A 26431-nucleotide genomic window follows, 5' to 3' on the forward strand; every position below is an offset into this window, starting at 1 on the left:
ATATAATAGGTAATGAAAGTCCCATCCCACCCTTCTCAACAAAAATTAATATTAACAAACAAAAATCGGGCATGATTGCTTTTATGATCTGCCTGTATTTTCCTTCTCTCCACGTTAATATTCCTGACGCCTTATATGCCTATGGGAATGGGCATGTGGACTTGTACCACACCTCAGCTGAATTTTATAACAGTCTCTGTGATCTGGGGCGGGGGAGGGGGAAAAAAGGAAAAAAAAAAAAAAGAGACTGGATGAAAACAAGCCTATGAAAACAAGCCTCCCTTTCAGCATGTAGAGTATTCAAGTGGCGAAGAACCCAGACACCCAGATGACACCCAGAACATTACAGAACACACAGTTCCAGGGAATTTCTTTCATCCACCACAAACACAAGGCAGTCCAAGTTTAATGAAGCTATATTCATAGATAAATCAAATTGAGAGAATAAAACTGGCCTACAAACCCTTCTGAGGTAAGCATTCCCCTCTCTCACCTAAAATCAAGTTTTCTATACCATCTTTACAGCCATTCTATCTTAAGCAGCAGGGGAGCAAAGGAGAAAAAGCTCCCAAGCCACTGCGTTCACACAGTTTTTAGCTAACTGGCCTTTCTGAGGTAGCGAGTTTAAATAGCACTTGACAGGAAGGGGAAGAGAAAAAACCCTCAGGATTCAAAACCAAAATATCTGGGAAAAGAGGTAGGAAAGGTGTTTGTGCATTACCCGGTAACTTAGTAGGGCAGGGACCTCCTGGCACGTTGCACATCATTAATAGCTTACAAGGTACAGGGACACCGACCAGAGAACGACCAGAGAAAAGTGTTCCTTCAATTGTACGTGTTTCCATTAGCCTTATGCAGGAGCAAGAATTTTAATCCTAGGAATAATATTTCATCTCCTTGAGGAAACCTTTTAATTGCTTTGGGAAAAAATACAACTAATTGAAGACAGATTTATAGAGTTATTTGGTAGGACTGGGACCAAGTCTATTAGCTAAGTCTTCCCATAAAACAGCATTAGAGAATTTCTGTTTCCAATCCAATGTTATCAATAGACATTCGATATCTTGGGCAATCATTTAGAAAAGTTATCATACACCAGGTTATTTCTAATACATACGGTACGGTATCAACTTTTTACTTCTTGTTCTCTATTTCTGTTCTCCCTAAAGCCACACGTTACACAATTAATATGAAAAACTGGTTCCGAAAGAAGCAAACCAGCCGCGTGCCCCTTGGCAAACAGCCACCTCCAAATCTGCCATTCATTGTAACTGTGAGTTTACTTAAGGTCAGATTGCAACATTTTAAAATGAACTCACTTATTTTCTGAAAAGCACATTACCAGGTAAAAAACTGTAACCCAGAAAGATCCACCAGTAAGTCACACATTTCAGGTGGCTTATTACATAAAAATCTAACTTTACAGTTGTGTAAGCAGCAGAGATCCTTACAATGAGTGGACAGAAGACACTACAGCAGATCAGGAATTATAAAACTAAATCAGAAACCCAAATCTCATTTGCTATAAAAACAAATGGCTCTTTGTTCTTGAAAAGGAAGTTGCTAAAATAACACAATGAATCACCCTGCTGCAATCTCTGATGCTTAAACCTTTCTGTATTTCTATTAGTTAATTATACATGCACTATACATTTCAGCATTTTGTGACGAAGCAGATAGCTTTAACGTCTCATCTCACAGCTTTATGAAGTTAGAATTACTCAGAAGTACCCTTCCTCCATACAGCGGACATCTAGGTAAGGGCGAAGATGCCACGGCACATTTCAAGAACGGCTAGGGAGTGTTTTAACTTCTTTCTCTTACACAAGTACCTTCCAAGATTCAAAGTTGTATGCCAGTGATGACACGACGCCACCTGAATTTGATGAGGACAGATACTACCGTGGCTTGCTAAAGCACTGCGCGTTACGTGCTAATCCACACAGCCATTTTACCTTTATGCCCGCTGTACTGGGTCTGGCCCAAACGGCGTTAACTTTCTTCACGGCAGCTCTTACAGTGCTGTGCCTTGGATCTGTGACAAACCCAGGGCTGACAACACCCTGATGGCGTAGCTATTGCGGAGCAGTGTTGTACAGCACCAAGGCCGTCCCGGTTTCTTATGCTGCGCCCTCCCTCCCAGTGAATAGGAGCTGGTAGATGACCCAAACTAACCAGAGAGATACTCCATGTCATATAATGTCATGCTCAGCAGCAAAATGGGGAGGAGGGAGTGCTTCCTCTGTCACTCAAATTGAATGAGCAGTGCTCTCTGAAAGGAAGAACTTGAACTGCAGATAAAATAGTACTGTAGGGCTCTCAGCAGCCCAGCTTGTAGCAAAGAGACAAGAGCTAATTCACTGTAGTGTCAATACTGCCGATGAAGCTGTGACAGTGCTAGTGCATAAATTACACCTGCCATTGCAGCTCTTCTGCCTAAGTGTTGGTAACACTGATCGTGAAATAGAAACAAACATTTTTTGCACTGAACGTTGAAGTCAACAGAACAAAACCTGGGTCTGGGGCTTGCTTGTACAAAATACCCAGCTTCACTTTTTTCTAGACAGCACCTCACTCTCACCTTTATGAACTGCTAAAACCTTGAGAATCGACCTTTTCCTTTACAGAGCATCTAGAATTTGCCTGCAACACAAAGGAGAAAGGTAGCCTGGTTGGCATAATTTTTGTTGTTCAAATTAGATGTTTTTTCAAGCTGAGATTTTCAAATGAGCTTCCAAGCCTTACAACTGAAAAAATTCTCCAGAACACAGCCACGACTGGTTCTTGTGCCCTAATTACAGCGCCTTCTCAATTTCTCACCCATCAGAGGACACACATCTCTTCTCACACACAAGGGGAAGGAGAATGTCTGTGACTGAGCATGATGCTGTTAACAAGAGGATTTAACTGAGAAACATTTTTGCATCTTGCATTAGGTGTGACTCTTAGTTATGTGATATGTTCATGGGTAACAGAAAAATTATACCTTACATCTGTAGAGATGTGCAAATGCTTCATTAAGTTTACTAATTATCTGTTAGAAGGGCAGCTCCACAAGGAAATCTCTGCCTCTGAAAACTAGAAGGGACACAATGAAACAACACTGCAATTGTATCATCACAACCTCTCTGAATTAATTCACCTGTCCAAAAATATTTTATAAACATATCAGTAATGAATGTTATATTGTAAAAAATGCACAAATGGGTTACACCATGAAAAGATTATCAAGTGGCCCATGAAAGGAGGCACATACTGTATTTTCAGACCTGAGCTCCTGAATTTGTGTGTTAATTCACATATGACAGAGGGACAAAGCAGAAGGTGGAAGAGAAAGGACACTGCTATGACACATAAAAGCAAACTTTTTAAGAACAACTTTTTTCTTCAATCAAAAAACTACAAAAATTATCTTTGACAGAGAAAAATCGATAGTATTTGATTCCACAATGTTCTCTATAGCTAAAAACAAAACAACCCCACCCCCCTGATTCCGTCAGAAGGCAAAGTATCCCAACAACGAAAAGCCCTCAAGGAAAGCGATACGATCCCATCCACATTGACTGCTCAGTTTACAGCTAAACGAGGATTGTGCAAATCTAGGAAGTCAAAACAGAACATCATCAACTTCTGCCCACAACGAGAAGGTGGTTGGACAAAGGAAGCACAACCTTCACACTAGCCAGCTGCACATCTTGACACATACCATTAAACAGAAAGTTAACCACTTTATTGTATTTAACATATTTACAAAATAGTACAAATTAAAGTACTGTAACTCTGTTATTGCATGACAACAAAACCTCCATACAAACAAAGCAGCACATGTAAGAGACACTCGGAATATTTAGGAAGTCTTTGGTACTCAAAATACAGTTTAAGATGCAGCATTAACTCAGTCTATACAGGGCATTGAACACAGACAATGACATGTAGATTTATGCCACAAAGGTAAGTTCAGCTATGGCTTTCATCTTCTCAAGGGCTGATTCCTTGGCTCAGGGATTGCTTAAAAGCTTTACAGCAACTTTAGGATGGAGAGACTACTCAAAATGATTCTGAAACCAAGCTGTTGAAAACGACTGATGTATTTCTCAACTCGTATTGAGTTAAACTGCCTCTTCTCAGAACTATATGACAGCAAAGCACTAAACACTACACAGGCCTAGAGCCTACTCCTCTACCCCTTGAGCAGGAAGAATCGACTTTGTCTACTTAAGGAATATAGGATCAGGCTCACAATGGACAATAAAACTGCATGTCAAAACACGATCAAAGACAGTATACCCTAGTCTACACTGCTGTACACATAATTTACAAATTATGTTTTTTGCATAATCTACATATTTACAAATGCTCTCAATTGTTCCATCAAGTAATGTACTCAACACGATCACAGTTTGCATAATTTTGAGGTAAATCCTTGAAAAGTTATAGCAGAGTTTCATCTACAAGGCTGAATCTCAAAAGTGGAGGATGTCTAATTAGAAGATCCCCTCTCTCACCTGGTCACATAACAGCGTACACTAGGTGTGGCACATGGGTAAGATGGTTGCAGAGATGAAGGGGATTATTGTGAATCCTCTGCACTATGCTTGGTTCTTCCTGATGGCCAGAAAGAGCAAGGAATGCTGGGGACTGCCAGAAAGAATCTGAAATACCTACTAGCAGATTCTGCTCTGTGGACGAACAGTGGATATTACGTTGCTTGTAGAGTAGGAAAAACTGCAGCGTTCAATCGTGCAGTATCTATGCACACTAACTGCAAGATGTGAAAAGGGGACAGAAAAAGCAAAAGAGGGGACACGGGACAGCATGGATTAACTTTCTTCATTGGTCAACGTTACCCTAGAAAGAAAATGCATTTAAGAGCTTTATTTTCTTAGAAGTTTTCAAGCCAAGTGAGACAGTATCTAAGTATTCAAAACGCACATCTGAAGTCATCACCCACGTTTATTGTAGCTCATAACTACCGTACTTCTGAACCTCCATAAATACATTAAAACACTGACCAAGGGGTGGGCACCACTCTGCAAGGCCTGATGTTTCAAACTAACTAACCTAGACACATTTTTCCTTGCAACAAGACCACTCACTCTTTGAACTGCCATTAACATTCCAGGGAACGAGTGAGGAAAGGGCACAAAGTCTGCAAGTTTCCTTTGCATTACCTTGCAAGAGCACAAAAGGTGATAGAAGCTCCTGTCTAACTAGGAAAAGAGAGCTTAGAGTTGGAAGCATCAAAGTTCATCTGAATCAATCAAGAGGTTTTGGTTCTTGAGAAGTGACATCACCTTGCATTAGTGTATACTCCTACGGAACAGGTCTACAATATTTATGTAATGTTAATGCTGGAAATTTTAAAACTCTTCTTGTCATGACTATCCTCAGTTGCACATTTGTGGTCAGCTGCTTAAATGAAGATACGTCACACAAAAAAACTCGGGATGACAAAGAAAGGATCCCACAATTCTACTTTGTGGACTCTTTTTCAAGCAATAGCACATCACTACACCTTTTTAGAATGTTGTCTTTAAACAAATTTTTAGAAGATTTAGGCAGGACCTCAAAGTAGTCAGTTAACTAATTATACATGCATGAACGCTGCTCCTGTTTACTACATTCACATTTCCTTCAGAATGTTTTTGTGAGCGTAAAACTGTTTGTAAGGTGATAAGTAGTTTGATGTTTCAGGACAAGCCCACTGACTATGCTTTATGCCCACTGGAATGACTGAACTCTGTTTTCTGCATACAGTGATAAGGAATAATAAGCCTTCATCTCCTTGTACCATCACAGATGTCAGCTAGAAGAAAAGAGACTTATTAAATATTCAGCCATAGCTAGTGTTCATGGTGTAGTACAGGGTGAAATGAAAAGGAGCATGAAGAAATTTTGTTTTCCAGAGATCTTCTGGGAAGGTGAAGGTTGGACTTTGTACTGATCCCCAGTGATGGTAAACTGGCAGGTTGTTTCTTGCACAGCTCTGGGCAAGGTAATAATGTGTCAGCACGAACTTCTGTATAAATCCCAACATTAAGACTGGAAGGTTCAGACAGACAGAAATGCTGCTGTTTAAATACTTAACAAGACCAATAACACTTCAAAGATGTTAAGTTTTTACAATCCCTGAAACTGCTGGTCAGCAGAGGAAAGTTTTAAATTCATTCGTCCTCTTCAACATAAGTTGATGGAAACCAGCCCACCTAAAAAGGGGAAAAGCAGAACAAAATAATACATGAGATGTACAGTTTTTTTAAAATGGTTGGACTAGGCAGAACAAGGACGAGTCTGCTCAGTAAATATAAGAATAAGATTACAAAGATAAACTTCGCTGACCTGGCACAGTTAGGGTAAGTACCCTAAATAAAAGAATAGCTTGCAGATAAGATGATTTGGAGACTAAATCCCTTCCCACCACCTCCCCAGAAAAAAACCCTTTTGCCCAAATTGGAAGTCTAAGCATTCAGAAAAAAGTCTAGAAATGCCAAGAGCTGAAGTAGTTTTACTACAGGCAGGATGCTGCTACATTTTGAACGAGCAGCTGAGTATTTAACAGGCTTCAGTCAGCGCCAGGGATCCTCTTACAAAGAAAATAGTGACTGACTTGATTGCATTAGATGGAGTTAAATTCCACTGCCACCAACAGGAGTTTTAAATATGATGGACCTGGAAAGCAGAGTCCAGTGTTTTAGACTTGATAAGGTATAATGCTACCTCCATTCTGCAATAAATGATGTGCCAAATAAGGGTTATAAAAGACATACAGGGAGGCAATGTCACATATTGTTTATTGTCTTATCTATCCGCTTTAGGTTTTTCACTCAGACGTCTTTATACCTAAGTCAATTTAACACTCATGAAAGCATTAGAACATGATTAAAAGGAGTCAATATGTAAACTTTGTTTTAGACTACCTTGCCAAAATATCTCCAGAGGTGGGCTTATGATCTTGAGCCCAGGCTGTGAAAACTACCAGAAAGAATGCTAGTATATAACAGGGCACCCTGTACAATGGGGGTAGCTGCATTAGAAGGAGATGCCCAGTTTTCTTCTCATGTAAAATGTATATAGGATGACCACTATTTCTTCTGGTTCCCTATTACTTCTTGTCTAATTGACCATTTCATTTTAATATCATAACGAGACTCAGGTGCATTAAAAATGTTTTTCAAATTGCATAAAGCAGTAAATCTGGACATCTACTTCCACCGGACTTGCAACTTTCATTTCCAGCTTCCAGCCAACCTACTTTCCTCCACCTCGTATTCCTTGACCCTGCATCTCAGCCCTTTAGACGTGGAAATCACAGCCTCAAATACTTCTGACTAATCCACGTTAAAGAGCGGTATACTAAGATTGAAACAATATAGCCTTTATAGGTCAAAACTGAAACTTTACTCCCATGCAAGTCTCAGGGCACAGTGTGAAGTGACTTTGTAAAAATCCCTGCTAAACATGCCACTTTATACGAGCCACATTTTTAGAGATCAAAAAAGCAGCCTTCTATAAAAAAGGGGGCTGATTCCATTGCGTTGTAGCCTGGCAGAAAGGTGTGGAAACCATTCTGTGCTAAATTGATAAACAGACTTCCACAGCACTGGGGACCTGAGCTACTGACCCCAAATACATGTGTTCAACACAGTTCAAGAAAGTTCAGCCGCAGCTGAACTATTAATCCTGGTTATTTTCCAACCATATAATCTTGCCCAAATATTCAGCCTGGTAGGTCACATTAAATAACCAATTAATTTAGATGCTGGGAAAGCTGCCTGGCAAGAGTTCCGCCTGGCTCCTACAAAACAGAGATGAGAACGTGTTGTATCTTGTGAATTTCAATATACAAAGAAGGTTTACGATGTACGAACACACCTTATTTTTTAACAAAATCACTGTCAGCGAACGTGGAAATGAGACAAAGAAAAGAAAGCCTTACCCTTCCATTTACTTCACCTCTCCACCAGCCGTTCGCGCTCATCTTTGTATAAATTTTTACAACATCCCCTTTCAATAAGGACAGCTCTCTCATGTCTCTTGCACAGAAGTCATACCTGGCTATGGCAATGCCTATCACCTTCGGGCTTAGCACTGAAATGAAACAGACGTTGATACTATCAGCATTTGTTAACTGAAGGCTACTAAAGTGATGTAAATAGCCGTGCTGTAAAACACAAACCAACTATTGCACAACAACATACACTGGCATTAATTTTACGTAACTGTGAAAGCATCTGCACTACACAGATCAAGAGGTTTAAACATTGGTGTAAAAGTTGAAAAGATTTTATGTTATTTTTGAATAGTTCTTTTATTGTTGGAAAAAACTCAAACTAGGCGAACCATAAATACAATATCCTCCACCCCAAAATTGCTAAATACATCTGCAATTATTGTATTTTTGTGCTTCATAATAAAACTTGTTGCCAGTTACATGCATCAACATATTTTACAGGTCACTAGTTTCCTTCCAAAAGAAGTACTAGCATTTACAGTTGATTTAACTTTAGACCTCTAATGAAGCAAAGCAAACAGAATGAGGTGATGTTCTTTCAAAAACAACTCCCAAGTTAAATATTAATGCACTTAAAACTGGAGGCTAACATCAGTATGAGCAAAAAAAGTAAAGAGTTTCCACAGGAAATTTGCATGGATCATTTGTCACAATCTGCATGAACACTGGCTGGTGTAAATCTAGTCTTTTCAGGAGCTTGTTCTGTAAATCACCAATGAATTTGTTCTACAAAATTTTACATTTTAAAAAATCCTTACAAATTTCTTACTAAGTTTCAGTGAAGTTAATACTTAAAAATTCTAAGCTATGTCAGCATGTAAGTATTCTGTCAGTGTAAAGGCCAGACATTTTAAGCAATAAAAAGTTGTGAAATTTTTTTAAAAAGCAAATGTGAAGAAAGCCTCATTTCAAAAACCAACCCCCTTCTCCCCCCAAAAATTAATAGGAAATTACAATTTTAACCCTGAAGTAGAATGTCCAAACTTGCAAAAGAAACCCTTGACTCTTCCAATGAGAGGTAAAGGGGCATGGCACCTAAGAGATAAAGGCTTGAGAAAAAAGCCTGACAAAGACTTGAAAGAAAAAAGACAAAGACTTGAGCAGTTTAGAAGAAACTTCTACTATTGTGCTGCATTTTGTAGTGGGATCATTTGGCTAAAGCATTCTTTTTTGGGTTTTTTTTTCCATTAACGCCATTTTCTTTTGCAGTTGTTTTCCTACATCAGTCACTGCACATCGGATTTACAAGCACAAGCCAGCTTCCTATTGAAAATATTTCAGAAGAATTCATCAAATGATCATGACGGATGACATGATACAACGTACATATAATAAACTTTTTTCTCAGAACCCTTTCCGATTTCTTAGAAATTCCCAATCAACTTCAGGAAATACCATTAGATTCTAGTTTTAGCAATGCCTTCTAAAAAGTAATACCAGAAGTTCATAGCTAGCCACCTTTAATTTAAATTAGGAGCACAAAACATGGCAAATGGGCTAGAAAACCTTGACAGTTTCAGCCCCACTTGTATTTAGGATTTCTTCTGACCTAGGGACATTTCACAGAAACAGAGGCTTCTGCATAATAGTGTTAAATATATGAAAATCATTATATATTCAAGTATTTTAGTTTACAGAGAGAATTTATTTTAAAATAACAACAAATACTATGTTTAAATTATTATTAGATATATCACAAAAACAGAATGCCTAAAAAACTGTTTTGGCAACATATTATGCCCTCTTCTATATCATACCATTAAAGTTTAGTCCAGCATTTCAGACTGCTTACGCAGAGTAAGCTTATCAGATACTTGATACAGGATGTACAGAACACCATATAAAAGAGAATCAATTTATTGCTTATATTTACAATAAGATGTTGTAAAAATCGAGACGATATATTCAGTATACTGGAGTTCAAACGTACTTTCTCCCCTCTAAGCAAGTCTGACGTAGATGCTACTTGTTTAGATCCTGACATGAATGTTTCGTCCTGTACCTCATCAGGATTTCAGTAATCCATTTTACAGGGAAACATCACATCGTGGGCAGCAATTGTTTTAGAGAAAGAGAGAAAACCAAAAAGAGCAGCTACTGATTGTAAGGTCAGTAACTGTTTATAGGTGTGCAGGAAGATCACTGGCAGATTTGGGGAAGCATCACAGGATGGAAGGAGTGATTCTGGGGAGCAGGGTACCATTGCAGACTCTGGAAAGGAGATAAAGGGGCAAGGGAGAAGATTACACAAGGCAAAGATAAATCTGGGAAAACATGGAAGAAAAGAACTAAGGAGGGAAGGAATACATGGAAGAAAATGAGGGAAAATACTCAGGAAAATTAGGAGAGAAAGAGAAAGAGGGCCAGATCTGGGGGAAAGAAGGACTGATAACTCTCTTTCAAGTTGCGAAGCCAGCGAGGAAAAGGAGAAAGAAGCAAGAGAAATCAAAACCATATATCTCCAAAAGTCTTAAGGCAGAAAGTAGCTGAATTTAGATTAATTTAGATTCCAACACCCATATTTTCGAATAAAAGTGATGCTCATGAGGTGAAATGTATAAAAGGAAGCCAAATGACTGATGGAATACAGGAAAACGACAGTGCTAATTTTGGAAAAAATATTAACTGTATCTCTCTGGTGACATAGTCTTAACTTGTTTTTGTGACTATCGGCCCTGAATTTCCAATCAGAGCTGTCCCAGGAAAAATGAAACTTGAGGAAAGACAGTCAGCATGTGGAAAGGACATCTGTACAGATGGGAGAGAGAAGAAACACTGAGTGCAGGAGGGAAAGAGGATAGCTACAGGGAGAATGAGAAAGGTGAGAGAGAATGGGATTAACAGCAGAGATTGATGGAAAGAAAGTGTCCAAGAGGATAATGTGAATAAGAAATCAAGAGGGAAAGAAAAAGCGAGGAAAAAGAAACCAAGCTATTGGGAAAGCAGTAATAAATAAACCTTGTGGATTAGGAGGGAGATACTCAGAGGATTAACAGGAAATAGAGTGAGAAATCTGAGGGAAGTGAATAAAAGGTGAATGTGCGAATGAGTAAAATATACTTTTCCTTAACCTAGCCTTTCCTTCTGCAAACAGGAGGAGAAGAAAAGACAGGGGACTATAGCCAGTCTTGATTCACACTAGAGTATGTTGGAAGAGTTTCTCATTGACCATGAGATAGATGTGCTGCAAATGAATTTTAATATTAGTTTGGGCCACTGGTGAAGGAACTGGGGTGCAAACAAAAGAGGCTCCATGTGATCACAGCAGCTCACGTTTCTGCCTGTGACCCTTGTGGAATTTAGGCAATGTACTATTATAAAAGCTGAGGTAGTTGTTCCTCTCTCCTGTGGTATGGCCTCCCCAAAATTCTGCAGCCGTATCCCCTAAGGGTTGCTCCTGTGTATTAGCTGCCACGCTCCTTGACGCAACGCACATTTACTTGCGCTGTTTAACCAAACCTCAGTTCTATTATACAAGCATGGGCAGCACCCCCAGTAGGGCTCAACAGTTGACTTAACCCTTCTCCTATGTTACCAACTGCCATACCAGCAGGACTAAGCCAGCTCTGAAGACCCTTTTGAAAGAAATACTTGTAATATAATGAAATAAGTATTTGGTTCATTTAATGTAAGCAAATTATTTGGCTATTTTTAAAAAGCTGGTTTTACTAAGGACACGTGAAGTAATGAAGCCTATCAGAATATGAACTAGCCATTCAAACAGGCAGACAAGCTTAAATTAAGAATTACTAATCAGTATTTTGTGATATGTGAGACATTGAATCCTTACTTATTGTTACAGTTACTTAAGAATTTTTCTGACACAGCAGTTTTTCATAGGAAACAAGGAACGTAATTGCAATTTGCTGAAACCATAGATAGGAATATATGGGAATGTGTGCTAGGCTTAAAGTAACCCTGAGTCTTGATTGCTGTTCTTTCGCTGTAGGCCACTTCACAATTTTATTTTCATGGAACAGATACCAGTTTCAGTAAGAACACACTTGACAATGATCGAGTACTGTGCAGCTGAATGAAAGGGGTCATCTTCTATCCTTGACCAGAGGGAGAGAAGCTCACAGCATTTACCCACAGCTCTCCTTTGAGTTCTCCAATTCAAACTAGGCGAGTGCCTCAGACATTCCAGCTGAATGCCGTGACCACAGGGCAGACAGCTATACCAGAATGGCTTTCTATTCATCTTTTCTACAGATGTGTCCCTTTATGTAAGTAAACATCAACCGGAAGAGTGCCTTAAAGCTTGGATTCTCACTCAATTTTGTGACTACCGAAAGGAAGTGTAAGTATCTGCCCCCCCCAAAAAAAAATCCCTATATGTAAGGACATAGAAATGGAAGAAACATACTCCAGAACAGTGAGCAACTGAGGGGCAGAACATTCAAGAGCAGTATAGCACACTGAGATTGAAATCCCTGGCATGAATCAAGGGAGGGCTCCTAGGAGACACTCTCAGCACGAGTAATGACACTAGCCCTTCTACTGCCGAGCTGCCACCTTGCATTCTTTTACCCTCTAGAAACTACAGAAAGCCTTAAGAATCCATCTCAGAGTACTAAACCATTTGGATGACCTCTGTGGGGCAGGTGTAGAACATACCGCCGACTCGGACCTAGTCAGATCTTATGACTACATCTGCGTTCACACATGCTAGACACCTCCCTTTCCCCAGCACAAGGGCCAGCCTCAACCCTGACTTGCACAACCTAGGCCAAGTCCTCCACCCCCTCTACACAGAGGTGTGACACTGCAACGTGAGTGAATGCTGCGTTCTCAACAGTAACGGCTCCTTCCATACGCTCCTCGAAGGCATTTACCTTCCTTCTAGCAAAATTCTTCTTGAGTTGTCCAGCGGTGCAGTTCAGCTCTGAAGACTAGGTCTGCACTAATGGAGACTACCACTGCTACTACTTTAAGCATTTTTATGCAGTCTCTTAGTTCAAAATGTTTGCATTTATTAAAGCCAGAGACAGTTAAATGGGAATAAAGAAAACAATATTTAGAAAATAGGTGGATAAAATTAATTAACAATGTTAACACAGAATTTAAAGAAAGCATTTTCTACAAAAAAAACCCTACTGTATTCTAAGATGCTGCTGCAATACGGTTTGCTGCAGGGATGGGACGAACATATTATCTAGAAGCAGTGAAATTTTCAGGTATGTACGTTTGAGCAAATACATTAAAATATATATAGCTCGTCGATGTCAACTGCATAGCAAATTAATGGTCAATTGATCATTCATTGAACCTGCTGCGACTATTGAGCTTTGCAACACCTATTCAAAGTGCTCATTGTAAGCACTTTTTCAAAAGTTTAAGAGTTTAATTTTTGTTACACTCCAAGAATAACATGTAATAACTCAGTTCTTGGAGTCAGAGAACTCAAGTATTAGATTCGTCCCTTCCCTCACTTGCTACATACAGAAACAACAGAAGCAAATCTAGAGGAAATATAAAAGCAGTAAAGCAGTACCTGACCAGAAAGGAGTGGAGGAAGGGGGAACAAAGCTGTAGTCTGGAGGAGTTACAAAAGAAAACCCACAGAACAAAGAAGGGGCTTAGAGAAAGAAAGAGAAAAAAGAGAAAAGCAAAAGAACATTGAAATATTGGCACAAGACTTAAATAATAGCTTTTTAACTATATAATTCATTGATAATAAGGAAACTAAGGTTCCCTACTAAGGATGTCTGGAAGGAAATTGACTATAATAACTAGAAAATTTGGATCTATGATTTAATTTTTAGCAATTGCATTTTTCAAAGAGTAAAGTAGAAAGAAGACACCCATTCAGGGCTTAGAGAAGCAAACTACAACTGTAGACTTTTGCAAATTTTTCAGATTGAACAGAATTTTTTTTCCTCCTTTGATTTTGTGTGCCCCACTTCTTAACAGTACAAAAGCAGGAGTTCATGCATACGTAAGAATTCCTCTTGAGCCCAGGAAGACTAGTCACACACCTTTAATTAGGAATATAGTCTAAGTACCAATTAAACCGGGGTCTCATAATATGCATGGAAAAAAGTATGCATTTTGCCCTGATAATCATTAATGGCAACAGGAATTCCACAGCTATACCACATCCTCTCAGGCCCAACCAGTATTGCTCGTCTTTGCAGTTTCCCTGACTTGAGAAAGCAGAAAAAAAGCCAAGTTTGGCCTAGGCAGAACCAACATATCATCTCAGAGCCTGTAACAGCTTCCTCAGGTGAAAGGTTAGAGGTGCACTTGCTCTACTGCCAACAAACCTAGGGTCAAAGTATTTTAGATACAAAATTAGAGGAAATGAACCAAAATCACTCTAAATGGAACAACAATTTGTTGACATGTTCTCACATTTTGTCCCTCTTTTGAAGAGGCAACAAAGATATATAGTGTACAAAAATCTAATAAAGTTGGGGCCTTTGCTCCCAGCTGTGATTTGGGACGGCAAGTCCATCCTCGACTGGATAAATGATCATGTAGCCTCTAAATTATGCCTATTTATATCTATAGTTACTGACCAAGAGTGTTCCTTAGAAATAGAGCAGGGTTATATTCATCAGATAAAGCAGCTTCCCCATATTATTCTTGTGACTACACATGAAAAAAATAATTTTGCTTCAAAATGGTTATTTGCAGGAATGACATCCAGAACTATTTTATGCAATTAATTAAAAAAGAATCCATGGTGGAAGTAATGGTACAGTTTTGTGCATCTTACTTGGATGAGTATAGATACGTTTGTGACAATGAAACTACCAGCATAAATCAAACAAACAGGACTGATAGTATATTTTAAGTTTTATAAGCTATGGGTTATTTGTTAAAAAAAACCAACCCTGCAACGTAAACCAACAGCAGTTTAGGTTAGTATCTCGAAGTAATAGAAAAGAAACATACTCCAGGGCCTCTTGCGCCCTAGAAGCTCCCTTCTGATCCTTCAGAGTGACGATTGTTTCTCCACCTCTGACACTAAATGGATTACCTGAGAATGCACGAGGTTACCTAAGGAACTCCTTTACACCGGAGCTAGTAATGCCAGGTGACAGCTCTGCGTGGAAATACATTACACAAGCTGAAAGGGCAACTTGACTGAAGTGGCGTGCCCACCTTAGAGACAGATGACTGCCTTTATTCCTACAGAAGTATTATGATAGTGTGCAAAAGCAGCGTGCCGGTATAAAGGCAGGCTAGGTGCTATATAGGGGTGGCTGGTCCTTTCCTGTCCGTACCTTACCTTAATTTTTTGATACTTTTTCTGTCCGATAGAACTGGAGGTTTGGTTTTAAATGTGACATTCTGGACGACTAAACCTATGTGGGCAAGGAAATCCTACTAGATTTCTATAGATAACTAGTCTATTTTTAAACATCACTGATAACGGTTCTGGTGTTGAATTTTAAGGAGAAAGGCTGGGTTCTTTTGTTTCCTTAAGGGTTGGGGTGACACTTGTTTTATTTTACTTTATCAACAGGTACTTTTACAGAGTTAATGCATTAAGTAGTAGAATGATGTGATATGACTAGTTAATGTACCTACTCCTAGTCTATAGGTGATGAAAAACAGTCAGATAGTATTTGGCTTTGTGATTTAGGTTACATTAAAATCTAAATTTCATAAAGACTCAGATTTCTCAGTATGATTGTGCTCTGTATCAGCAGACTGGAATAAAGTACTAAAAACTGTTCCGTAGAAGAATGTCAACTTTTCTTCCCTTTTTGCCTTTATTTCATTAAATGGTCGATCACCCCTCTAATCTAATACAAGAATTAGTATTTGTCTGTGTAGCAAACCAAAATTTGATCATACGATGTCTAGAAAAGCCTAGGACTGAAAAATTAAGAAGCAGGAATGTACCATTTCCCCCAAAATTTTGCTAATTGACTTGAATTTCTATATTGAGAAAAGTAAACGTCTGACAGCTTTTTCAACAACATTAGAAGGGTACAATAAATATCAGAACAGAGCAGGTGACTTCTCAAGACCAGGAGATTAAAAAGCAAGGTTCTAATTAAAGCGAGGGCCTAATTAACTATCTCCATAAAATGAAGATTTTTGTTCTAAAAATCGAGTAGATACTGAAGAAAGAATCAAATTCCCTGAAAATTTAAGAAGTTACAAGGTGATTTATTCTGATTCATATCTGAAATTACAAGTAAACTTAAATGCCACTTGATTCTCTTTCCTCCAATGGGTAAACGAAAACATGGCAGTTACAGAAAATTAATACAAGCCTTTCTCACGTTGTTCCAGAAAGTGAAGTTAATTTGGTATTGCTGTTCAACTTCATAGCAGCTCAAGACTTTGGCAGCAGAAAATGATACAACTCTGTCAAATCTACAGTGGCTCAACTCACGGTTTTTAGAAATGCTTTTCTCACTTACTCTGTCAATTACCAGAGCAGCTGTTCTGAATAAGAAGCTGATTTTTCAAAACATACTCATTAAAAAATCCAGATACAGTCCTGTGAATAGTGTAGTGCAAAATACTGAGTTGAAACCCAAAACCTCCTTAAAATCAGCTTCAAGCTGCCGAAGTCCATTGCAATCACTAGCTTCAGCCCTGTGCCTGTTAAAATATGGTGAATGTGACACCGAGTAGTTGCACAACTGAAAAACAACAGGAAAGCACCCCTCCCTCTCTTCAGCTGACTTGTCTGCCTTCCTTTCAACACTGTTTTTCCTATACTCAGATTAAGTGGGAAGAGGTCAAAAAAAACAGCTGTGTGGCGGTTCTCACTGAGGACTGTGAAGTGAACTCAATGTCCGGCTGCTGCCCCACGACTTATTTGCTTCTGGTACTGAACAAAACTGCAGCCTAAAGTGTACCAACTTCTTTCCAAATTGAGCAGCAGGGTTGACACAGCCTAGATACATAGTTATTCTAACATCGACTTGGTATAAACTAAGAGGATAGCTTTAAAACTGAGCAGTGTGACCCACAGATGGGCTGTTAGTCATGGAAATTTTACTTAAAAAAAAAAAAATCCATATCATGGAGACATGCTAAGACGTTTTGAGAGAAGTGTCAAATCCATTAAATGACAGTCATCCAGAGTCAGTCTGGGTAGGCTAGCAGAATTGTGGAAATCTAACAGATCTTATATGAGGAGTCTGAGAATTGAGAGGGTTTTTTGATCAGCTTGGCCTAAGACAAAACCTGCCAGTTCCCACCAGCATAGCCTGTAACATTAAATGGCTGATGTTTACTGTAGCAGAGATGCACTTTCTCATCCCCTTGACTAAAATGAGAGCATCCCTCGCTCATCTCTCTTGCTCTCCCATATACTGCCTAAAAGATCTTGTTAAAGGCCATGTTTTCTTTTGTATGTGGACTGAAGATAATGATGAGGTACCATAAGTCTTGTATCCTGAAGAGCATGAAACGATTGGACTAATGCTCCTACAGACTAATAAGCTGGTGGACAGTATAGATACATTCCAACTGGCCTAAGAAAGGAAAGAAAACAAATTGGTTCTTATCACCATCAATAATAACCAAAACAAACACGAAGTACATGAAGGAGGACATATCCTCTGAACAATTAAAGCCTCGATGCTGTGAGGAGGCGAGGGATGAGGAAAGCATGAGAGATGACAAGAGGAAGAGAGAAGCAAAGGGAGATCACAAGCTGATGGGAGAAGAAAGGACGGGACAGGTAAATTCACTGAGAATGGAGGTGTATTGAGACACAGCATAGCAGGGAGACAACTGACAGAAGTCCTGGAAAGCAGTGAAAGGAAACAGAAATGGACGGAGTAAAGAGGAGTTGGGAGATAGAGCCAAAGTCAATGAAATGCAGAGACACACAGCGGTTTCTTACAATCATCTGCCCTAAATTAACTTCACTTTTATTAGGAGAGGAGGAAAGTTTCCAAAGTTATAGGAACGTCATGGAACAGTGGCAAGCAAGTAAGCAAAAGCTCACAAACACAGCAAATGAAAGTAACACTGCCAGCTTCATCATCACAAAGACTAGGCTGGACTCTATGGTCTTTCACAGTGCATATCGTTAAAATCCCTATCAATTTTTATTTTCCTCTTATTATCTGTTGCAGTACAAAGATACAGCCACTGTCTGCAGAACTGCAAATCTAATATTTGCTTTTTGACAGAATCTTTATATACTTTCCAGAGGCCAGCCAAGCGGTAGTTTATCATTAACACTGAACTTGTATATGTCCTAAAAATCACGCTAACTTCCACTGAAGCTGTAATAGGTTAAATGAAGGATACCATGCACATTGTACATCTTCTCAGTCAAAACTTTTTAACTGCTATTTAGATTGTACCGTATTTCATTACCTTTCAGAAGCTTACAGGCCTCTAATGAACATTTAAGGTTAAAAGGCAGGCATGAAAATAATTATGATACAGCAAATGCAATAGATTTTTTGAGAAACTTATTTGGCATTACTGAGATGCTACTTCATACGGCTACACTACAAGACTGATTTTAAATCCCTTTTTAAGGATTAGGAATTGTCACAGATATTATTAACACTTGTATCCATGTGTATGCAAATGTCTGAAAAAACTAGGCAGGATGCAGTTTAATATCTCACCAGCATGCCTAATAGATTTTTGAATATCAGGGAGATTTTAAGTTTGGCAGCAAGACAAACTTGCTAGACATGTTTATAAACCTCCTGGCAGATCTGAATCTGCTTAGCTTCAAAAAAATCTTAGCTAAAAGCTTTATCATATTAATTGGTTATATGTCAAAAATGGAAAATGATGATGTTCAAAGTACCTTGCCCTTTTACTATTTATATGACAGAAAATAACATACAAATTTTTGTAATACTCACAGCTGCCACCTGTTCTGTTGCTTCTTTGTCCCACTGAGTTTTCAGATTCTTTGTATGGAAATTGAAGAGTAGTATCCAAACTTCGAAAGCCTTCTTTGAGAGAGTGGTGCTTATAGTATTCTATGAGTTCCTTTCAGAAAGAAAAAATACCGTGTCACTGGAAATTGAAATCACATCCTTTTGAACACTCTGGTGTACAGTCAATGACAGTTTTATCATACAAGCAACCTTATTTTATAAAACAACATCCCAGAGTACCCGTTCATTTTTTAATAAATAGAGTATCCTAAATATTGACTGCTTTTACACTGCCATTTAACTGGTTTTTGTTGGGGGTTTTACTTCAATAAAACCTTATTGTCAGAGTCAACACTTATTGCTCCTTTGAGCCAGGCTGAACATGGATTTGCTTTTCTGAAGTCAGGCATAAGGCAAGGTCAGCTGCTTGTTAAGTATATATAATGGTAACTGTCTGTCTTCTCAATTTTCTTTTGCAATGATAAGTGATGTTTATCCACAAATGCATTTGTAAGTACACAGATCCAAAATAAAGCATAAGGCTTGCCTATAAATCAACAGTACCTTAATGAGCAGATACCCGGACCATGTAATACTTTCAAGGCTCTGCCATTAAAATCTGTGGGCTTTCTTTTGTTGGTTCTGCCTGTCCGCCCCCACCCCCCAAGCGCACACTGAAAAATCCAGCATTTCACATTCTCCTTGGGCCCAATCCAAAAATTTGTCTCTGTGTGTGTGTGTTTATATGTGTGCATATATACAAACATACATATGCACACAGGCACATTTTGTATATACACACAACATATCTATATGCACATATACACATATATACATATGAAAATATAAAAAACTGGCTCAAATAGTTTATTTAACCAAGGAGATAAGTTGCTTTAGTTTCTATTCTAAATAAGGCAACACCCATCAAAATACTGACACCTGATGTTATTCCTTTGCCATCTTCAACACCTGCCATTGTCTTATGTCTGAATTAGCCCTAAAAATGTCAACGGCACACAGTTTGTACACAGAGCCAAGAATAAGATTAAAAGAGACCAGACAATTCAAAGCAAATGTACTTCATTTAACGATACTTCAACTGTGGGATTTCACTCTTCAGAAGTGCAAGCACAAAGCAAGCAATGTATTTGCTGTAAATAAAACTCAGTCATTCCATTCTACTTACTTACATTTAGATTTCCAAAACCAAAGCTGACCAAGCCAAGCTTAGGTCAAAATAAGGAAACAGTACTCTGTTCGATCATTTCCTTCTAGTTGAAAATAAATTTAACAAAATTATTTGCCTACAGTATCCTATATGAGTGATATATTAATTCCAGCCAAACAAAATGACTCTTATATTATTTAGTCCAAGATCTAGTGCATAAACCTTAAGTTCTCACAAACAGTCTGAAGATTATCTTGTGAACTGAACTCTGGAGCACTTCACTCCCCACGCTGCAAGCTGTTGCATGTCTCTGAAACGGCTTCTAGGCTTCTATGGCAGAGTCCAAAGCTAAGCATAATCTACACCTGCTTTTAACAGTTCACAGTCACAGACCTGCCAGGTGCTCCAAGCAAGCAGAAGGTCAGGCAAATAAGAACTGTTTGGGCTTTGCTGTCCGACAGCAGCACAGCATGCACGCTACAATGTCAGCAACCGAATTTTCTCTCACGTACCACCAGCGAGCACCCAGACATTCAAATTACCACGGCAACAGAGAGGGTAGTTTGTAAGCAAGGAGCATTCAGTAGATTTCTGGATAAATGCAAAAGTAATTAGGACAAAACTTTTGTTACCTTTTGGAACCACATAAGCCTGTAAGACTCATGCTCTTTGGCAAAGATAGCAAGAATTTCAGCTGGGCAGATTTTATTTGTTGGCAAAATAAGTAAAATGGTTCCAAACTGAGAAAAAAATTGCTTTGGATCACAAAGATTCAGTTGCTTTTAGAATCTTGGTTTTTAATACCATTCTTCCGTGAAAACTGTCCACAGACAACTGGCCTCCAAAACATTTGTTGCACAAATCACAGTAGCAAGCTTACGAGCAGGTGAGCAAGGTAAGTAGCTGCTGCCAGCATGGATGGGGCTCCTCAGGAGTCTGGCACATCACCATGATTCACGCCAGCAGCAGAGCTGACCCTTCACTGCACCTTGGCCTGCTGCATGCTCAGCACATTTTAATTACTCTTGTGAAAGTTTTTCAAATCTACTATGAAACCTATGTACGAGAGCCATTCTACTTTGGTTACCTCCAAAGTATGCTGTGTCACTCAAAGAACACGGTGTCACTGCAGATCACTACTTTAGGTTTCCATGGCTGCTGGCTTTGTCTCTCTTCTGCTCCCAGTTTCACTCGGACTACTTTTGTTCCCCTCTTCTTCCAGACACCGTTACTTTTTCTCTTCCATCTACCCGGAACAAAGCAGCTGTTCCCCAGCATACTGAACCGGTGCTTACACCGTCACATGTCCATTTAACTCTCAAGGGCAGACTTCATAATATCCTAAAACTGACTTAGGGAATGACTTCTTCCTAACTGAATGTCAGCAAAGCTAAATTGGTAGCGATGAGGCCTTTACACTATAAATTTCTTTTGTCCTCTCAATTCTTTGATGCAGTGCATATTCTTTCTGTTTCTTCTTCATCCAAGTTTGTCCCCTGTACTTACACCTCCGATCATTCAGCTCTCATTTGAAACCTGCACCAGTGCATTAAACTGCATAATTACCACAAGAAGCAGCCAGCAGCATGCGACTCTAGTTCACGCTCTTTGTCAAGACCCTGAGAGCGCTCATGTTCTCAGCGGTCTCCAGTGAATCACTGGTAGTGTTCGCAGGATAAGCAGCCACCTCCTTCACGCACCTGAGGAACGCCATGATTTATCTTGCTACCAGTGGTAAGATCTCAGGGTCCCCAGTCCTAACACTAAACACTTCACTGGTTTTTAAGTGTCAAATGAAGACATTAGGGTGCACAGATAGATTGGTGCGTGCTTCGTCAGGAAACTTACATTCTTCCCGTTCTAATGAGCACTTATTTCAATTAGGGCCAGGCAAATCATAGATTTCTGTTTGATTTTTTCACCACCTGTAGGATGGTTTTGTTTTACAGAGTATCAGTGGTTAAATTAATATAATTTCTAAGACTTCCTGGTTTTAAAGCGTCTCTCCCTCCTCTAGCTTTGCATTGTTCTTCATTTTTATTTATCGTTTTAGAGTACTTGGATATGCACGCAGGAAGGCTGCAGCATAGGTTTTAATCCAATTGATTGCACTAAATGTAATATATTGAACGAGCTTCCTTTAACAATGCATCAGAAAATGCTTAAGCAGTAAAATTTTACAAATGCACTAAGGTAATTTATTCAGACACCCTGTATTTATGAGTCTTGTCTGAGCAAAATGAGCTGTCAAGAAACTCTTTAAAACTGAAGTTCAAAAAAAGGAATTTCTTCCCAGTACAAGATGACTCTGACATAACACTGAGAACTTGCTGATCTGGGCAGTTATAACACCAAACTCTTATTTCTGGGGGTGAATTATGCTTATAGGTGAAACATAGTGAAAGTTAATGAGGGCACCTATGTTTTATGTGTTATTCCTATAGTTTGCCAGTGAGTGGTTTGCTGCCACAGAGTATAAGTTCGACGTAGCCACACAGTTGCTGTAATTGAGACTAGTCGATCCTGACTCCAGATGATTACTATTCCAGCAAGGATTGCTGAGCTTTGAGCTGTTTAGACAGCCCCGTTCTCTAGCTGCACGTCCTTGCATGGTGCACCAGGACCAGGAAGACCAGTCCCTCTCTCCCAGGTTTTTCTGGGCTCTCTGGCACAACTGCACCTTATATCCTTCTCCCTCTGAACTTACACGTCAGTAGGCACCATTCTGTTCAGCCATGCACGTGCGCATGTGCTGGACTGGGAAGGAACCTTCACCTAGCTACTTTTAGGAATCATTACTGCACAGGGAAGAATTTCCAGAGACATTGAAATTCTCCTTTCAAGAGTCAGCCTAACTCCATAGTGGGCTGATGCATGGGATTCAAATTCCTCCTGTCTTCCACATCACTGCAAGGGATGCAGTCTAGTCCTAGATATAAATATGTAGTTTTAAGCACATACAACCGTCACTGAGAGAATAAACTATTAATATAAAAAATTATCCTGTTAGCAGGGAAGGACACAATTCAAATCTCTCGCTCTCACAGCCTTCTGTAATGTCACAAACCAAAGTAGCTCTCACTAACAGCAACAGCTACGCAGAAAATCACACATTGTTAAGCTAATCAATGCTTACCATTAAATTTTTAAATTTTCTATTTTCTGCAATGTGGAAAAAGCCATCTCTTGTTAAAATCTTGATGTGTTTCACTTCGTTATTGTACCTGTAGGCAATGAGTAACTTATGAATATAAATGTGTTTTTAATCAGACAATCAATAATTACCTGAGGGCATGCCCCAATAACACCACACAAATTCTTAAGACAAAATGTATATCTGTGGCAAAACAAAGTTGACGTCTAATTAACCAAATATATTTATTAATGTGAGCTGAAGAGGTAATCTGTAGTCAGAAAAAAAGTCACAACTAACTCCTCATTCTAACTGGGAAATCCCATATATTTGTAACATTTATATCCACATTTATTAACAACATGAACGCAAACAAGACCCTCACAATAATTTGCATCCACAGAATTTATGAACCCGCATTTTACTGAAATGTCTGAGATGCAAAGGGCTTTGACAAGTTCTCCCTGAAGTCAGTGAAACATTCTTACTCACTTCAGAGAGGCAGATCACACTCCAAACACTTGCTTACTCTTACCCAATACCCTAGATCATCATTTTTGTGGACCTGTTTGCTACACCAGCATATAAAACCATTGCTACCTTCCTACTGTAAGTCCTGGGCATTTTGTCAGCTACTTCCATTTCCTTATATTGACCCTCTTAAAGGCTGTGTATGATTATATAATTTGAAACAGGTTTTTATTTTCCTTAATTATTTCAAGCAATATCTAAATGTGAGAACAGGAGAACTTTCTGGAGGAGATTTTATACCACTTACTTAATACTGATTGCATATTCCCCCGACTCTTTGGTCCTGTGCCGCACCAGGTAAGTGCTATTTACTCTGTTAATAAGTTCACTTTCTGCTTGCAATCTTTCCATTGCTCCTGCAAACCTGTAACAGAGAACAACAGAAATTGCCTATGATTTCTTCAAAGCTACAAAAAAGGTCTATCAAATATGCAATGCAGAGTCCCAGTAGTCTGCATAGGATGGAGACCTAAAAGTACAATGCCTGTTAAGGAAAGTACTCAAGACTGAGCATTAGCTGAATGACTACTGGCTTGAATAGCCCATAAAACCAAATGTTTTTCTGAATCATGTGTTGCAAGTGGAACAATAAAACAGTAACCCAGAGCCTTTGAACCTGCCTGAGTTCTCGTGGGATTTATCTTTACAGAGTGGAGAATCACCACTGGTAGCATATTATATGAAAAAAGAGACCTAAATAAAAATTTGGTATTTATACAAGCACACCATTTTATTTGGTTTCATAATTTATCATAACCTCTAAAGGCTTAAAAAATAAAAGAGAAACCAGCCTAGTATGTCCAAATTTGAAAGAGCTGATGCTAAGAGTTGAAAGCTAAGACAAATAAGGCACCAATCCTGCAGCCTGACTGCATAAGCAGATTTGTGCCCTTGCTCTGCCTTGCTGGTTTGGGTAGGACTTCATGAGAGGCTGTCAGCAGGCATTTACTTGCAAAACTAGAGATTAAACTGGTAATGGAGGAGAGGAAAGTGACCTGGCTCCCAGGGAAATGATGCTTATTTTACCATTTTAGAAAGCAGTCCAGAGACAGCCAACATCACGGATGACTACTATGTAAAATTTCATACTAATACATCACTACTAATTAGAAGGGAGCTTTAAATAAAAAAATAGTTATTTTACGAAACAGACTAGGGAATATGCATTTTGAAGTTTATTCACAAAATACATTACTTTTTAAAGCAAGTTTCAGTATACTTTTTCAGTTAAGTATTCCAAGTCCTCAGATGATAAAGACTGACCCCAATGATATGCTTTCTTTTAACAAAATTATAAATACAGCAAATGTTAGAATTTAATTTAAAATACCAGTTTTTAATATTAAACATTGTATTTGGCTTGTTATGAAAAAAATCAGTATTGGTTTAGATCTGCTTCTGATTTCACTTTTGGCAAACTAGAGGAAATCAGAACTCGCGGCTAAACGACAAAGCATAAAGGCAGTGAAAGAACACAAGGGATGCTTATTCTGTTCTCTCAGAATCACCGTGTCTTTTCCAGAAGCGAGCTGAATTCCAGTAAAGAGTTCACACAGTACAAAAGCCCCAGACCAGCCTTGGTTGCAGTTTTGATACATTGTCCTTTTATATCTCTACAGCCTTTCTTTTTTTAAAAAAAAAAAAAAAGGAAAATGCAGAATTATTCACGAGAAATCTAACATTATTCCTTCTCTTTATTCACTTAATATGTAAGATCTACTTGCACACTTCATGTTATATGCATCTCTTATTATTCTATTTCAGACCTCTGGGACTAAGGCTGCACAGCTACAGACTTGCAAACAAAATGACAAAATCATTAAGCACTTTATTACATCAGAAATGCTTTTAGGCAATGCATAGTGTAGCTTTCCCAAACCATTACACAATGCCTTCTTCAGAAGCGTAGAAAGGTTAAGCTAATATAAATTAAATTGTAACAAACACAGTTGTCTTTCTATGACTGCTTCTTTCAAAGAGATTCTTGTAAGACTAGCCAGGGACTCACCACAGTTGTGAAGAGTAGTCGACTGGTTTAGGAACCTAGGACATGAAATAATATAAGAGAATGAGGATCAAGACTTTTTCCTAATCAACACACATTAGATAGCATTGATCTAGTTGTCAATATCCAGATGAAACAAGCTAAAAGAAACAGACCATCTAGTTAGCCTGCAAGTCTATTTTCTTCTGAAGGAAGGAAGGTATAATAAAGGACAAACATTCCATACCATTCTGAAGGTAGTACAGGATATTTTCACTTTTTGCTGCTGTGACAAATTTTTTTACTTAATAGAGCTGTTACAAGTTGAATGTACGCATTGTCAGAAAAAAAATCATACAGAAAATAGCCCAATGCTACATATTGTTGAGAAGTAGCAATAAAATGTGCAACAAATTTACAGTAACATGTACAAAATTCACTTCAGGTATGGGCTTAGAAAGACTGTCTATTAGGAAATATAGTATATAATCTGAGAGAGTTGAGTTTAATCCATAGATCATATAAGTATGACATCATTCATACCTTTGTACTTGACTTGATTAACTCTTGTACTGGATTTTAATGAGCATGGAATTTGATTCTCAAATTCAATTTCAAAAAATTAGCAAACTAGAATCAGTTTGAAAATGGGATATGTATACGTGAACATGTAATGTTTATACATTCACAAGATGCAGAGAATAAGCAACCCCCATGAAAATCAGCACTTCATCTTGACCTTCTCCCACTGGTGTGTGATACCTCGGTATTACCC

At 38.7% G+C, this 26431-nt stretch overlaps 1 protein-coding gene across 1 annotated transcript in view; it reads right to left on the reverse strand.

Annotated features, from left to right (window-relative positions):
• Nucleotides 1-3708: 3708 nt before the first annotated feature.
• VAV3 (vav guanine nucleotide exchange factor 3) overlaps nucleotides 3709-26431 on the reverse strand; it is a 172309-nt gene continuing 149586 nt past the window's right edge. Inside the window, exons 22-27 of the mRNA XM_075098276.1 lie at nucleotides 25681-25715; nucleotides 23920-24036; nucleotides 23145-23232; nucleotides 18823-18952; nucleotides 7937-8088; nucleotides 3709-6206 (exon numbers count right to left, since the gene is read on the reverse strand). Coding sequence (XP_074954377.1) covers nucleotides 6165-6206; nucleotides 7937-8088; nucleotides 18823-18952; nucleotides 23145-23232; nucleotides 23920-24036; nucleotides 25681-25715 — 564 coding nt within the window. The 3' untranslated portion in view covers nucleotides 3709-6164. The remainder of the gene's footprint in view (nucleotides 6207-7936; nucleotides 8089-18822; nucleotides 18953-23144; nucleotides 23233-23919; nucleotides 24037-25680; nucleotides 25716-26431) is intronic.

The sequence above is a fragment of the Phalacrocorax aristotelis genome, chromosome 6, assembly GCF_949628215.1.
Source record: "Phalacrocorax aristotelis chromosome 6, bGulAri2.1, whole genome shotgun sequence".
In the NCBI taxonomy this organism is placed as follows: Eukaryota; Metazoa; Chordata; class Aves; order Suliformes; family Phalacrocoracidae; genus Phalacrocorax; species Phalacrocorax aristotelis.